This window comes from Callospermophilus lateralis, chromosome 18 (assembly GCF_048772815.1).
Source record: "Callospermophilus lateralis isolate mCalLat2 chromosome 18, mCalLat2.hap1, whole genome shotgun sequence".
In the NCBI taxonomy this organism is placed as follows: domain Eukaryota; kingdom Metazoa; phylum Chordata; class Mammalia; order Rodentia; family Sciuridae; genus Callospermophilus; species Callospermophilus lateralis.
The window spans coordinates 48,937,323-48,953,495 of NC_135322.1; the positions used below are offsets into that span (position 1 = coordinate 48,937,323).

Below are 16,173 nucleotides of genomic sequence, written 5' to 3' on the forward strand. Positions count from 1 at the left end.
AGAAGACTTAGACTTTGTAACAGTTGTTGTTTAACAGTTGTATTAACCTAAATTCCTTCAAGATTATTGTTCTAAAAAGTAAAACATAATAAACACAATGTTATAGGTAAATTAATGTTTTAAGAAATCCTTGTCATTTTAACACATAGATTAAACTTTGGTTTATATCAGTACATTAATATTTGACCTTAGGGAAAAAAAAAAACTTCATTAGCTTTGACTGATTCTCTCTCTCTCTCTCTCTCTCTCTCTCTCTCTCTCACACACACACACACACACACACACACACACACACACACATCCAACTTATACAGACCTCTTTATCACTTATTTAAACCCTCTTATTTACTTCAACACATAAAGACTTTCTTATCCAGAAATATTTTCTTTTCCTTCTATTAAATATGGTTCCATCCTAAAACCTTCTAATTTCTCTTTCCCATCTGTTAACCCCTTTTACATTCACTTTTTGAAACAACCCTTCTAAATTTCTGAATTTAGACAAATTATTCCATTTTAATGAGAAGAAACACTTTATATTTAAAGTACTTTAATTGAAACACAGTTAAAATTTTTGGACCTCTTTGAATAGAAAATCACATTTGTTTACCATTTCATGAAAATACAATGTTCAAGTATATAGAATTATACCTGTTGGGACTTTAAATTTTTAGTAACCTTGTTTTCAGTGGTGACAAAGCAATTTTAAACTCTTTTTTAATTTTATCAGTTTATGAAAACAACAATAAGGTTACCTAATGGAATTTAAGGACTTAAGAGTACTTTATGTTATATTTAACAGTTAGCATTTTAACTTTGTAGATTAATCAGATGTCTAATAAACACATTTATGAGAAATCCCATGTCAAATCTAACTTACTTATTTTACCAAGATATCAGACAAGTGTATTGAACAGTATTAGCCATTTCTCCCTTGTTGAAGAAAAGTCCTAGAAACAATTAGACATTTTATCGACATCAATATTTTATTCTTTGACCACCTGGAGAGACGTGTGAGGTAAATAATTCTAAAGACATCTTTACTTTCATCTGTTCACCAATTTAGATTGAACTTCTTAAATCAAGTGAATTAAAAGATCCATTTCTATTAATTTATGAGCACTCATTATATGTATGCCAATTTGGATATCGTGTACATGATATATGGACATACACACATATAAACATACAACACATAACACAAGTGTGTACACAGAACACAATAACAAAGGCCTTGTAGCTTTTTGAAGGCAAATCTTCACTGCAATGTTACAGATGTTTAAAAAGTTGAATAAAAATAGGACTGAGCAGAGAAACATTAACCTGGGTATGTAGGATCAAAACATGAGCTCAAAAAATATGGAATTTAAGGAAAAAAAACAAAGAGTCCTAGAAAAAATGATCAGCTTGTAATTAATAAAGTATCATACAATTAACTTTTTGGATTAGTATAGTGTGAGTTCAGGTAAAAGACACTTTTACTTTTTTTTCCCCCCTAGGGCCTCAGATCATTCTCCTACTGCGGCTTCTTCCATTTACATTTCAGGGTAAGTCCTTCCTGACTTAGGTCTGGAAGGAGCTGGGTAAAACTGCTATTCCTTAACCCTGCTCCCAATATCCCCTGCCTTCCTAGGATATGAGACAGTTGGATAGGATCATGGACAGATAGATCCTATGATTAGGTTAGGTATTGAAATTCGTTACTGTACCCTGAAGAATTGGAGGTAAAGGACCCTAGCCTCCTTTCCATTTAGGAGAGGTCACAAAGGGAGAAAGGGACATGTACCTGGACAACTCCCTCTGACCCTGCTACTTCACAAGAGAGAAGCAAAGCTGCAGGCTGGGTAGAGGGGGCCGAGCAAGAACGAGTAACAAGTGAACTGAAAGTAGGTGAGCGAGGTCCCAGAGGAGTCAGAGCAGAAGTTGGAGAATGGTAGGAGAAGGTCTATCAGTGGGTCAAAGTCTGGGTTTTCGGGAGAGTCTTGAGGTCAAGAAAAGAGGGTTTAAAAGCCAGCAGAACCTGGGCTAGAGAACTGGAAGACGAGAGTGATGGTTTGCAAGAAAGAAAAGAGAAGGCCTGAACATAGGGGGATCTCTTTGCATTTCTTCAAGCACTCACAAAATTTAAAAAGTTCCCTAAAAAATGTTGGGATCTAGAGAGCTGTTAAGTGGCCATTGGGAATCATTGTCTAAGGTATAGAGGGGCTAAATTTGGTTCCAGAGACAAATTAGTTTCTGTTCCTTTAAGTCAGGGGTAAGGTGGAGTAAGTCTAAATTTGCTAAAAGGCAACCAAGGGGTATCCAGGGGATGGCAGAGGTGGTTGCACCCATGGCAAGAGAGAGAGAGTTCCTAGGGAGGAACAGAGGTGTCCCTCTGTGTCTTCTCATACTGAATGAGCAAGAGATAACCTCAGGATGGCAGCTGGGGCTAAGGCTCATAGGGGTTTTCAGTGCCTGGCACCAGGGCTTTGAGCCCAAAGAGTAACCAAGACCCAGAGAGAGATCTTCTGCTAGAGGTGAGACCTTCAGACTTTATGGATTCAGTTGATGGTAGGGACCAACTGTAGCTTTCAAAGCCATGGTCGGGGGTGCCCCTGACCAAATGGGAACCCTGGGAATGCCGGATGTTCCACAGTCATTCTTGGGACCAACAGGTTGTTTGAATTCACTAAAGGCAGGTGAACTTCCCCAAATCATCTGGTGGTGGATGAGAAGTCAAGTGCTTAGTGAAATGGAGCATGAGTTCACATTGAGGGTGGCCTAGGATCCAGGATAGGATCCCATAGTAGGTCCCCAAAGGGAGAGCAAGGTCAAGAGCCAACCCAGGTCCCAGAACCAGTGAAAGGACACTCATAAGTCCATGCAAAGTCCAAGGACCACCCCACACACCGGAATCTCACAGGAGGGATTTATTGTCAGTAGCATAGAGCAAACTGGCAATGCTGTCTTTCCTAGGAGAGCAGCATCAAGCATGCTTAGTGGTTGCGTCATGGGCTGGGGTGGGGAGAACCTTTTAGCAGACACATTCAGAATTGAAGCCTGGGAGTCCCTAGATAAAATGGCTCCTGGTCTAAAATGGTGGACATGATGTCAATATTGATCTCATGCCACTACTTTTCAAAACTAAAAATGAATAGAACTAGAGATGTAGTTCAGTAGTAAAATTCTACTGGGTTCAAACCTCAGTCCTGAAAAAAGAAAAAAAAATTAAGATGCCAGCAGATTGGGAGTCTGTGGAGAGCTTGCTTTGGCTTTTTCACTCATGGACGGCACCTTCTCACTGAGTCATTACATGGTATAAGGGACAAATAATGCCTCCCATGACCATATTGAAGCAAGAATTAAAGACAGGCAGTCAAATGTAGATAGGTCATAGGGTCGATGGAGAAAAGGGAGGCCAGTTGGAGTCCAGGAAGTTGGAGACCACCCTGGGAGACTGGAATGGTAATGCCTCCTGAGCACTTTGTCTACCAGGATTCCTGCCTATACTGCCCTCCTAGAAGGGGGTTCATGAAGCACCCCCTGAACAGACAGGGAGCTGCTAATTAAGGCCCCTGGGATGCAGCTCCCTTCCTGCCCCATCACTCCACCTTGGCCCTTCCAGCCCACCTGCTTCTCACTTTTTGGCCATTCCACCAGCATCTCCTGGGCCTAGTCAGGAAGGAAGAGATAAGGGGGAAGAGAGCAGGAAAACAAAGAAAGTCTAAAATGTCTAAAAGGTGCAGGATACTCTCACTTCTTGGCATACCAGGATACCACCATCTATGGCCCCCTTCTACTTTCAGGAGAAGTCTGTATTACTACTTTTTGAATAAAACCTCCTTTATATGCTTGCCTTGGTACTTCTCTAATGTTCAGACTTAAACGTTTGAGGAAGAAGAACTCATCACAATAACTGGTGGTTTCATATTCATCCCCTAAGGATCCTAATTCTTTTTCTTTTGGTACCTGGGATTGAACTCATGGGCACTTGACCATTGAGCCACATTCCCAGTCCTATTTTCTTGTTTAATTTAAAGACAGAGTCTCTTAGTCCCTCAACATTGCTGAGACTGGCTTTGAATTCCCCATCCTCCTATCTCAGACTCAAGAGCCACTGAGATTGCAGGCATGCGCCACCAGGCCCAGCAAGGACCGTAAATCTTAATACCATCATGTTGGAGATTAGGACTCAATGTGTGAATTGGGTGGACACAAGTTTTCACACCCTAGCACTTATAGCCCAAGATCTCAGCAACCAAGATTGCAAACTACTGGAAAATGTGTCTGCCTATTTAAAGCAACCCATTCACCCATCTATTTCCAACCCAGAGAGGTGACAGGCTTCACACATGTGAGAAGCAGAACTGGGTTTTTCCTTTGACCCTCAAGCCTGGGCCAGCTGATTATGTACAGGAGAGCCAGGTGGGGTCCTCAGGGTCCTATATCTTGAAGTTGACTCTTATTCTCTGTGAATCTGCAGACACTGTGAGCCCCACACTGACATGATTATAACACATCTGAGAAGATGTTTCTCTGTGTGGTGTGTCCTGGAAGAGGCCTTGGAGGCTCAGGAGGTCCAGAGAAGAGATTCTTGTCCCTGGTTCCCTGAGAACCTCTCCATCCAGTTAGGTGTCCTTCTGCCTTGCAGAATTCCCCCTGCAGCCTTCTGACCATCCCCCACTCACTATGGCATCCACATCATTGATTTTCCTTCTCCCCTCATTGCTCTCCCTAAACTTCTCTGACCCCTCCTATAAAACCCTCTCATTTTTCTCATTGTACAAAGGTAACAAATAATACTCAATTGCCTCTGGGCTCCCTCAAATCTTTTTCTCTCAGACATTAAGAGGCTGGATTTCTCATTACAAAGACCTTGGGAGTCCCCCTCTCCCCAACCTCTGACTGACATGACCTCCTGGGGCACCACTTTTCCCAGGGGAGATATGCCTTTTTCCATTCACTACATTTAAGCCCCCAAACAAAGACCTTTATGAATTTTGGGCAAAAGATGACAATTCCATTTTGCCATTTGAGCCACCAGGGGACTGACAAGATTACCATTAAGCCTGTTGGGACCCAGCGCAGGAAAGACTTTCCTTTTGGTGAAGACTGATGTGTGCATCCTTATAGCATTTACTGAGTTCCTGCGAGCATGCCTCTATGTTTCAGTTCTGCAGAAGCACACTGTATTACCCAAAGGGGCTCCCACAATATGCTGTAGATTTTTAATAGATTTTTAAGTAACCTTATTATTGAGTATAAGTGTGTGCGTGTGAATGTGTGTGTGTGTGTGTGTGTGTGTGTGTGTGTGTGTGTGTACAGTGCTAGGGACCACACCTACCACCTTGGCCTGCTAGGCAAGCACTATACCACTGAGCTACATCCATTCACAGCCCAGTGAGGAATAACTTATATACAATTAAATTAATCTCTTGGGTATACAATTTACTCACTCTGAGGTAATATTTAAATAAGCAAACACCACCACCACTAGTTTTACCAGTTTCTTTCACTTCCTAAACTTCCTCATGCCCCTTTGTAGTCCTTCCTTGCCCTGAATCCTGCTCTAAGGCAGTCACTTAATTGCTTGGGTTCCTCTAGTTGCCTTGCTCCAAATATGATACAAATGGATACTTTTAGGAATGGCTCTGTCACTTCACATCCTATTTTTGAGACGCAAGCAGATCTCAGATTCCTTTTCCTGGGGAGTGGCATTCCTTGTAGGCACACACCACCCTTTATCCATTGACCAGTTGATATACATCTGAATGTCTTCCATTTTTTGACCAATTCTAATGAAGCTCTTAGGAATGTTTTCAGAAATTATTTATATGGACCCATGCTGTCATTTCTGTTGAGAAAAGATCTGAGAATAGAATTGCTGAGTCACATGGCAAGTGTTTGTGGAACTTTTAAGGGAAATAACAAACTGTTCTCCAAAATGACTCTGTCACTTTGCATCCCTACCAGCCATTTAGGAGGGTATCAGTTGCTCCATATCCTCTTCAACACTTGGTCTTATGGGTCTTAGATTAAATTATATTTAAAGGACCTGTTGGGGGATCTCATGTCTCATGTTTGTTTTGACTTTTAGACTCTGCCTCCATCTTTCATTCTCTCTCTGTCTCTCTCTCTCTCTCTCTCTCTCTCTCTCTCTCTCTCTCTCTCTCTCATCTCTATAGATGTATAAAGTAAAATATATAGAAACGCATACACAGATATGCTCCTGAAACTCTTCATCATTACACGTTATTACTATTATCTTGGTCATTGTCAAAGCCAAGGCCTCTGTAAAATAGTGCCATAAATGGCAGAGTCCATGGGGACCTTCACCCTAGCAGACTCCAGGTTAGGAAGAATCACTTGTTGTCCAGTCGACACAAAGGAGCTTATGATAGGACTGAGCTGGGTGGAGGCCCAAGCCCATCTATGAATTAGATCAGGAGACTCAGGGCAGAGAAAGGATCTGCCCAGGCAGGAGCTGGGGCGATGGCTTGGAGCAGAGTGCCCTGGAAGGGAAACTGAATCCACAGCAGCCTTGCTGATTGGGTGGAGGTTAAGGAGAAGCAGTGCTCTCAGCATGATGGCTACTCATATCTGGATAAAGCTGATTGCTCCCCCAAAGTGGCTGAAAAGGACACAACACTGGGCTGTGAGAGCCTATGGGGGCTAGGAGGAAGCTAGCAAAGGTCAGTTTGCAGGGGAACCTCTAGGCTGCCTGAAGTTGAGCCCCACACCCCTTCATCAGGGAAGTCAGGTTGAGGAGGTCCTCCTAACCCACACTGGCTTCCATTCACCCATGCAGGGCTCAGGATGTTTCAGAATCTCCCAGAGGCACCTAATCCTTGGAAGTTCCCTGGACCAACAGACACCAACAGTTTCACATCTTTCCAGTGGATAAGTGACTGCAAACTGGACCTAGGTCAAATGTTGAGAGGTATCTACAGAAATGTCTTCACAAAGAAGAATCAGACGGACAAGGAAGGGGCCCTCAGAGGTTCTTAGAACATCCTCTATAAGAGATTAGGAACTATTGAAGGGCACCCAGTCAGCTACGAAGGTCACAGTCACACCTCCCTGCCACTGTGCAAGCAGTTCCCCTCACTCCAGCAAGGTCAACTGTATTTCTCCATCTGTGGAAATCTTCATTCTGCACCTCCCAGAGAAGCCCTCCAGGTTCCTCCAGTTACATCCAGCTCTCTGCTCCCTCCTCTCCTCCCCAACACCCTCATGGGCCTGTGACTGCAAGGACAGGGAATTAGTGACTCCAGGTGTGAGGAGAGGGGTCCTGGGATCTCAGAGGGGCTGCAGAGGCTGTGTGGCACCTTGGGAGGTGCCCAAGGGAAGAAGAGGGATAGGGACCTGCCCGCTGCACACTGGCCCTATGACCTCTGAGAGTTCACACTGACTCTCCTGCAGCACACACCTTGCAGGGCACCACCCATTTCCCCGCCTCCTAATTGTCAGGTCCAAATTCCACCTGGCAGAATGCTGCTCTGCATTTCCAGGTGAAGCCCAGGAATACAGAAGCAGCCCTGGGAGCCGACCATGTGCCTGCATCGACTTCCTGCCTGGCTCATCATCGTGGTCTATGGGCTCCTGCTGCTCCTCATCCAGGGCCAGGGTGAGGCTGCCATGGGGAGGGTGGTAGAGACCGGGTTGGATCTGCCAAAGTGCACAGAGACAGAGCCTGAGCCTGGAGGGAAGGCACCAGGGCGGGGGAGTTGGTAGAGGAGACATGAAGGGGATGAGGGGCAGGAGGGTGAGCCAGAGAGGGTCAGAGCTGCCTGAGGACACCCCCATGGAGGAGTGAGCTAGTGTGAGGGGTGCTGAGGAGCACAGTATGGGCAAGTGAGAAGCCTCCTGGCAAAGGAACAGGGATAGGGGACCTTCCTCTTCTGTGTGTGGCTGTGGCTGTAGCTACTACTCACCCTTGGTTAATAACATCAGCAATATAAGAGCTTGCTGGTTACATTTGGCTCTGAATGTTTTGACCCCTTGGCCAGAGAAGTGCTGGCACCTTCTGTAGGATCTAAAGGAAAGGTAACCAGCACTGGGGGTTACAGAAATCCCTGGTACCACTTCTCAAAGCTGATTAGAATGACTGGTAAGTTCCCTTTACTTGCAAACCCAAGCTGGCATGGCTTGGATTGTGTTCTAGAACAAAGGTGAAGTGCTCTGTACCTTCTAGAATTCTCAAGGCCCCTATCATAAAGTGTTGGCAGGAGAGTACCATGCCCAGGGAGTGTCAGCAGCTCTGGATCCCTCACGCTTCTAGTGTGGGTGTTGGACATAGACCCAGCTTTCCCACTCTAATCTGCACAGAGGAATCCATGTCACCTGTCCCACTTAGACCACCACTGACAGGCTTCCTCCCTTACCCAGGGTCTTGGAGAACCAGAATTATCTCAGCAGGAAGATTTTTCTAGCTTCACTGAGAGATTCTATTTAGAAGAGTCTTTTCTTCTTGAACTCCCATCCCAAAAAAAAAAAAAAAAAAAAACTGAGTCACGGGAGGGTATAGAATTCAGTCCCACAGTCTTCTGCCCACCCAGTCCTGGCCCCTCCACAGGCCCATCTAGGTCTTAAATAGGGTCCAGGTCTTACACACTACTCATCTTTGTCTCTCACCTAAATGGTCACATCTTTTCTGGTGTGACCTCTTCCACATCTTGACACAAGGAAACTTCACACCACTATATACATAGTAGAGATTCCTCCTGCTGTTTCATGCAGGGCTTCTCTTAAAGGGAGCAGGTACATAATGTCAACAGACTCCAAGCAGGAATATTTAGCAGGTTCTGTCCTTTGTAGTAAACAAATATCAGGCATTAGTCGCGAGTGGCCACGTGAGTTACATGGACCAAGATCCCATCTGGCAAGGTATTGTGTGGAGACAGCATGTAGGTAGGGACAAGAGTGTGTCTTTAGTCTTGGAGAGATGCTGGCCAATTTCCTTCTCTGGTCCTGTGAGTGCATGCTGCCCTGGCCTGTCTTGTACCAGGTAGCTTCAAAATTCAGATGCTAGTGTACTTTGTGGGAGAGAGGAGGCTGTTTGGAGTTTTTAATTTTTCTTATGGAAACCAGCTCAGATCTGCCAAACTCTAGAGTGAGAACTGGAGCCTGGGGGAGGGAAGGCTCCAGTGATGTGGGAGCTGGGGAGATGTCAGCAATAGCAGGAGGACTGTGGACCTGACTGCCACCTACCTGCACCCTGAAGCACAGAGAGGACTGGGACAGCCAGAGAGCTGCACAGCACCCAGATCAGGCCCATTCTAGGGGTAGAAAGACGAGTTAAACCCAATATGCACAACATCAACTTTTAACAAATATCATGACCTGCACAAACCAGGTATATATAGCTTGACTTTCCACTGCCTCCTTGCCATGATCCTCAACCCCAGGCAGGACAAGATTTGTATGGTCTGAACTCATAGCTCCCCTCCTAATGTCTGTTTCTCCTTACATGAATGATGCTTCTTTATGTCATGTCTTGTCTTCTCAAGCATGAGATCCTTGAGAATGGGAGATTTTAGTTCTATTCCCACAGTTCTAGTGCCTGACATGACCTGGCACAGTGAGTGCAATGGACACTCTTTACCCATCAGCCCAAGAGACATTCTGCTGGCAGTTTCTAGGACTGAAGGATGGTGGCAAGTCACAGGGACCTATTGAGCCTAGAGGGATAGGCTGTGAGCTGGTCGGGTAATAGTGATGGTGGGGATAGGGACAGGGATGGGCAGAAATATTCAGACGTGAATGTTAACAGATCAGAGTCCCTCCACAAGGCTGAGCTGAGGAGGGCCCACCAGGCCACAGTGCTGCAGGTCAGCAGCTGATGGGCAGACCTGAGCCTGAAGTGCCTCTCTCTGCCCACAGGCCAGGATTCAGTCAGCCCCATCCGGACCACCCACACCGGGCAGGTGCGGGGCAGCCTCCTCCATGTGAAGGGCACCGATGCGGAGGTCCACACCTTCCTGGGAATTCCCTTTGCCAAGCCACCTCTAGGACCACTGCGCTTTGCAGCCCCTGAGCCCCCTGAACCTTGGAGTGGTGTGAGGGATGGGACCTCCCACCCAGCCATGTAAGTTCTCCTGGGAAACCTCAGGGCTGGGGTGAGGGTGGGTACTCCGAGCCCTGGGCCAGGCTGCAGTGGCTCCTTCACTGCACTGCAAGGCCTGGGACTGTAGGTCAGTGGTAATGTGTTTTTAGCAACCTAATAAACTGGCTTTGAAACCCAGGCCCTAAGTAAACAAATATATAAAAATATATCCCTCTGCATTGGGACAATTCCCACATTCATTTTTCCAATGCAGAAGTAACTTTTCCAGGCTCCTGCATCAGAGAGTGGAACCCAAAAGGCATTATTAGCTCCAAGTGCTGAACACAGAGCAGAAAATAATGTCCCTGGATTTGGCTTATTCCAGGGGTTCTCTTCCAACCGGGGAGATGATTCTGGGAGAGGGTCGGCGTGGCTCTCTGAACCTATAAAAGACCTTGACTCCAGCAGTCGATGCTACAGATCCCTGAGGAGCGAACAGTGGTGGCTCCTTGGGGAACCCACCCACAGGGCCAAGGGAAAGGGGCATGTGCTTACAGCTCGAGACTCTGTGGAGGGGTGAGGTTTTCTGAGAGCCTTGAGTGGGCTGTGGGATGCCCCATTACCCTTCTGTGAGAACTAACCTCCATCCACTCAGGCACCAGCTGTGTGGGGACACCTATGCTGTTCCAGACCTGAATGGGGACAGCCATAAGTGGTGAATGTCAACACAGACAGCCAGTGTTTCCCAGACAGGGCCCTAGAGTCAGGATTGCCCAGCCTCAGAAGGAGGTGGAATCAAGGGCTCAACAATCTTGAGTCCTCCCTGGGGGTCTGGAATCCATCCCTGCTTCCCCAGAGCCCATGGCCTGGAACTCAGTGGGAAATGACTTGAAAGAAGGATCATGTGAGGCCAGGCATCAGTTAAGGCAGGGAGTGAGGTTGTCTGGGATCGAGTCAGGACCTGAGGTCTGAATTGACCACTGCTCAGCCCCTGAAATAACTGTATTCCATTGTCACCAGGTGTCTGCAAAATGCAGATGCAATGAATACAGAGGCTCTGAACCTAGGGACTATGAACTTGCCTCCCATCCCCATGTCAGAGGACTGCCTGTACCTCAGCATCTACGCGCCTGCACATGCCCGTGAGGGTTCTAACCTGCCTGTGAGTGTTAAGTCATGGTCAGTTGAAGGGTGGGAGAACTTTTTGGGGGAGCATTAGAAGTGGGCTTGGGACATGGTTCAAAGTAGAGAAACTAGCACAACGCTGTGAAGGCCTGGGATTGACCCCAAGTACTACATAACAATACCAACAACACTGGAAGACACAGGTTCAGCTGGCCACCACTGTGGTGTGAACTACCATGAAAAGTTTCTCACTATCAGCTCCAAGAAGGCCTCTTATGCAGGAAGAAAGCTGATCTAGTAAAAGAACCCTGGATGCTCTCAGGGGCCAAATGTTCTGACCCACTGATCAACTCACCAGCTTGTACGAGATCCATTCAGGTGCCCAAAGGTGCACTTTGAGATCACTAAATTCCATGATCATCGATTATTTGGGGGGCCAGAGATTAGATGACACTTTAAATTAATGTTCAAGTGGGATAATCACAGAAACATCAGTTTCCTTTTCCTTTCCGAGTAGTTCTGAGAGGAATACATCCATGTTCTGCTTCCGGGTTTGACTCCAAAGTATGGGAGACCTGATCTTCCAAATTGAACTTACTCTGTCACCAGTATCCTACATCATGAGGTCCTATTCACATTCTGTGTGGGTGTAGCTACACAAGCCAAAGTGGTTTTCAGATGAGGGGTTCAGCCAGGATGGAGTTGGGCGCGGTGGCTACCACATGGTATATCTCCTGATTTCCCAGGTGATGGTCTGGATCCATGGTGGTGCCTTGGTGGTGGGCTCAGCTTCCATGTATGATGGTTCTATTCTGGCAGCCATTGAAAATGTTCTGGTGGTCACTATCCAGTACCGCCTGGGAGTTCTGGGCTTCTTCAGGTGAGCCTGGGACAGGGATGGTCCATGGGGGCTGAGTAGACAGAGGACCATCCAGTGATCATCATCCTTGCATTTCTCAGCACTGGAGACCAGCATGCCACTGGAAACTGGGGCTACCTGGACCAAGTGGCTGCCCTACGCTGGGTCCAGCAGAATATCGCCCACTTTGGAGGCAACCCTGATCGGGTCACCATTTTTGGCGAGTCTGCAGGTGGCACTAGTGTGTCCTCACTTGTGGTGTCTCCAATGTCCCAAGGACTCTTCCATGGTGCCATCATGGAGAGTGGGGTGGCCCTGCTGCCTGACCTTATCACCAGCTCATCTAAAGTTGTTTCCACAGTGAGTATCCTTTACTGCCCAAGGCCAAATCTGGTGCCTTGCCCTTCAACTTCAGAGCCTCTGCCACTCTGTCTGATCCATGGGAATAAAGTCCATCCAGGTGTCTCCAGAACTGGCCACCATCCCAGGGTTTCAGAGGAGCTCAAAGGTCTGAATCCACACACCTCTGCCTCAAGTGTTGATTTTTCTCTATGATCTGCAAAGTTGCACCCTGTGGACCTTATCCTCAGAAGACCCATGGAAGCAGGTGTGATATCTCCTCTGGATGATACCTGAGCTTCAGGAAATGTGGAAGGATTTCACACCTGCAGCATTATACACAGGATACAATTTGATAATTAAGGGCAACCTGCACTCAGCTGAGATTTTGGCAATACTGCCCTTTCTTTACAGATGGTGGCCAACCTGTCTACCTGTGGGCAAGTAGAGTCAGAGGCCCTGGTGAGCTGCCTGCGGGGCAAGAGTGAACAGGAAATGCTGGCTATTAACAAGGTAGGATGAATGGACATTAGTGAGGAGATAGGGGTTATAAGAAAAACACAGTGCTTTCCACTGTGGGAAAATGATCTCATTTCCAAGGCCTGATTTTCTTGTATCCTCATAGCCTTGGATGGGAATTGAGACAACAATATGCTGAACAAGGTATAGAATCTCTGAATGTTGGTCTGAGACTCAAGGGATTAGTTAGGATGGGTTGGAGTTAACTCAGGTATCATTAGAAAAGAGACTTTCTTTCCTGTAATCATGGACTTTGTATGCCTCCTTAGGCCTTCAAGATCATTCCTGCTGTGGTGGATGGGGCCTTCCTACCCAGGCACCCCCAAGAGCTTCTGGCCTCTGCTGATTTTGAACCTGTTCCGAGCATCATTGGTGTCAACAATGATGAGTATGGCTGGATCATTCCCATGGTAAATCCCATCTCCAAATCTCCTCAATAGAGTCAGGTGGAAGTAGCTTCAGACTTTGTAGGTCCTGGTCATCTCACCCACAACTCTAGATTATCTTTTCACCACACAGCTCTTGGGCCCCCCTGAAATCCAGAAAGACCTAGACAGAGAGACCATGCGAGCTGTTCTGCAGAGAATATCAGCACAGACGGTGAGACTCCTTGGGTCCTGCACCAGGCAAGAGTGCAGCCAGACACTCTTCCTTTTCAGTAATCCCCAGGAGCAAAGATTGATCTATGTGCATTTGTGAGTGGGGTCGCCACACAGCTTGAAGCATTGCCCTATTCCCTGACACATCCCAAACCCCAATCCCTACCCTCAAGCTCCTGCCTCCCTGCCCCAGAGACTGCTTAACATGACTCTCCCTGGTCACCTGGACCAGATGATGTTACCTGCCGAATGTGCTGACCTATTGATGAAGGAGTACATGGGAGACAACAAGGACCCTCACACCCTCCGACTCCAGTTCCAGGAGATGATGGCAGACTTCATGTTTGTGATGCCTGCACTCCAAGTAGCACATTATCAGAGTGAGTGTGTCTGAACCTGAATCCTGGCTTCCTAGGAGACAGCTCAGAGCTGTGGGTCCCAGGTGAGGTCTGGTGTCAGGTCCTGACACATGTCTTTATCCAGACCCTGGTCCCAGGCACCTGAAGGCCCTCATCTCAGTAAATCCTTATGGCTAGAGTAAGAGATAGACATCACACACATTTTACAGAGGAGGTAACTAAGATAGTGGCACTCAAGGACTTCCCGTGACCACACAGCCAAGAAGTCCAAGACATGACTTAACAAAGAGCCTTGCAACTGCCCCTGATCCAATCTGGGCTTCCCAGCCACTGTGAAGATTCAAGCCAGAGATGGACCCAGCAATCTTGTCACCAAGAGTGACACATCCTGTCCACCCTCCAGGTTCCCATGCTCCTGTCTACTTTTATGAGTTCCAGCATCCACCCAGCATGTTTAAGGACATGAGGCCACGACATGTGAAGGCTGACCATGCTGACGAGATCCTCTTTGTCTTTGGATCCTTCATCAATGGCATAAGAGGTGAGCACTCCTTATTCCACAGGAGAATTCTCATGACTACAGGGTGACAATTGCTCTCATTGTACAATGAGAAACTGGGGCTAAGAGAGAACATGGGATCCAGTGTCTACCATCTTACAACTCAACAGGTCATTCCAGGGTTAAACCTTTCCAGTCCAATCTATGCTCCTTACCCCTGTTCCCACCCTAAACATGGTGTCTAGCATGGGAGAAGACGAGGTTGGTTTAAAGCCAAATCATTTCATAAATGATTTCACAGTATCCAAAAGAAGGAGACTGGTAGGCCAAGGAGGAGCCCAGTGTTGATTCAGTTAAAAGCTGGGAGGAGTAAAGGCAGGTTGGGCAAGCTGAGGGCCTGGCCCCAGGACTGTTGTGATAGGGAAGGGACATAAGCCTGGGGCTGGGGTGGTGAGTGTGGCACAGGAGTGGACAGCTGGATGGGATTGGCCAGGACCTAGACCCTTGCCTTCCTCCTCCCACAGTTGAGCTCACTGAGGAGGAGGAGCTGCTGAACAGGAGGATGATGAAGTACTGGGCCAACTTTGCTCGAAATGGGTGAGGACACCTGCACATCTCAGCCTCCCAGGGGACACGGGCCCTCCAGTGCTCCCCTTGTCTGAGGTGACCCCATTAGCAAATGTGTGTCCTTAATCACATCCTAGCCCCCTACCCAATGGGAAGACCCACACTAAAAAAGGGTGCTTTGTGGGTGCAAATCACTGGTCTCTTCTCACAGTGGTCCAGAGGGTGAGCCATAGTGTTGGGCTACCATGAGAGCCAGCCTCTCACAGGGAAGGGCAACACAGGCCAGGTTGCTCTGCCCTGTGTGGAATGACAGTAGTGAGAGGTTATTGTTTTCCTATATCAGGACACCTCTCCCCATTCTCAACACCCCCGTCTGCCTGACTGGCTTCCCTGTCCAAAATTGGGGTGGTAGACAGATCTCACTTCAACAGAGCTCACACTGACCCTCACCCTTCCCTGCTGGGAGGGCATGTACATAGGAACCCCAACGGAGAAGGCCTACCCCACTGGCCACTGTTCAACCAGGACCAGCAGTACCTGCAGCTGGACATCCAGCCTGCTGTGGGCCAGGCCCTGAAGGCACACAGGCTGCAGTTCTGGACCAAGACCCTGCCTCAGAAGATCCAGGAGCTAAAGGGAGCTAAGGACAAGCACACAGAGCTCTAGCTTCCTTGTCAGGAAGACAGGGGTGTGCTAGGTGTGATGGGGTCTTCCTGTGGTGCCCACACATGCCCACCAAAGAACCAGGGTTGACACACTTATTCACATAGCTATTTGTCCATACACTTTGCCATGGGTCCTCTTTTGTTAGACACACTCAGTAATTCCCAAGGAGGCTGTGGATGGGTAAGCCAGTTCATGCCCACCTTCTTCCTCATCCCACTATGCCTGAGTCCCTCCCTCCCCTCCTCCCCTCTCCTTCCCTACAATTCCTTCCCCCTCCTCCTGGTTGCCACACCCTCCCATGCTGGCAGAGAAGTTTCAGGAAGCAGAGCTGGTACTTTTCTGAACCCCTTGCCCATGTTCTCATACCAGTGGGACCTCTATAGAAAAGCTGTACACCACAACCCCAAGGTTTTACTCCATCAGGTTGCTGTGACAACAGCAACAGCAACAACAACAACAATAATCTAGTGAAGCACGGTGGCACATGCCTATAATCCAAGTAACTCAAGAGGGTGAGGGAGAAGAATTATATATGCATCCCAGGCTGGCCACTTGTGGAGGCCTGAGCTCAAAATAAAACAAGTCCTGGGAGAGCAGCTCAGTGGTGGAGTACTTGC

General features: G+C 47.4%; 1 protein-coding gene across 2 annotated transcripts; it reads left to right on the forward strand.

Annotated features, from left to right (window-relative positions):
* The first annotated feature begins 7,530 nt into the window (after positions 1 to 7,530).
* Positions 7,531 to 15,556, forward strand: LOC143384459 (cocaine esterase-like). 2 transcript variants are annotated; one of them, XM_076839536.2, is made up of 12 exons: positions 7,531 to 7,606; positions 9,862 to 10,066; positions 11,045 to 11,186; positions 11,896 to 12,029; positions 12,110 to 12,368; positions 12,762 to 12,860; positions 13,136 to 13,276; positions 13,386 to 13,466; positions 13,698 to 13,845; positions 14,228 to 14,365; positions 14,848 to 14,920; positions 15,370 to 15,556. In XM_076839536.2, the coding sequence occupies exons 1-12, from the start codon at positions 7,531 to 7,533 to the stop codon at positions 15,554 to 15,556; spliced, it is 1,683 nt and encodes a 560-aa protein (XP_076695651.2). The 2 variants fall into 2 exon arrangements, with proteins under 2 accessions (XP_076695651.2, XP_076695652.2); XM_076839537.2 differs by lacking the exon at positions 12,762 to 12,860.
* The last annotated feature ends 617 nt before the right edge of the window (positions 15,557 to 16,173 follow it).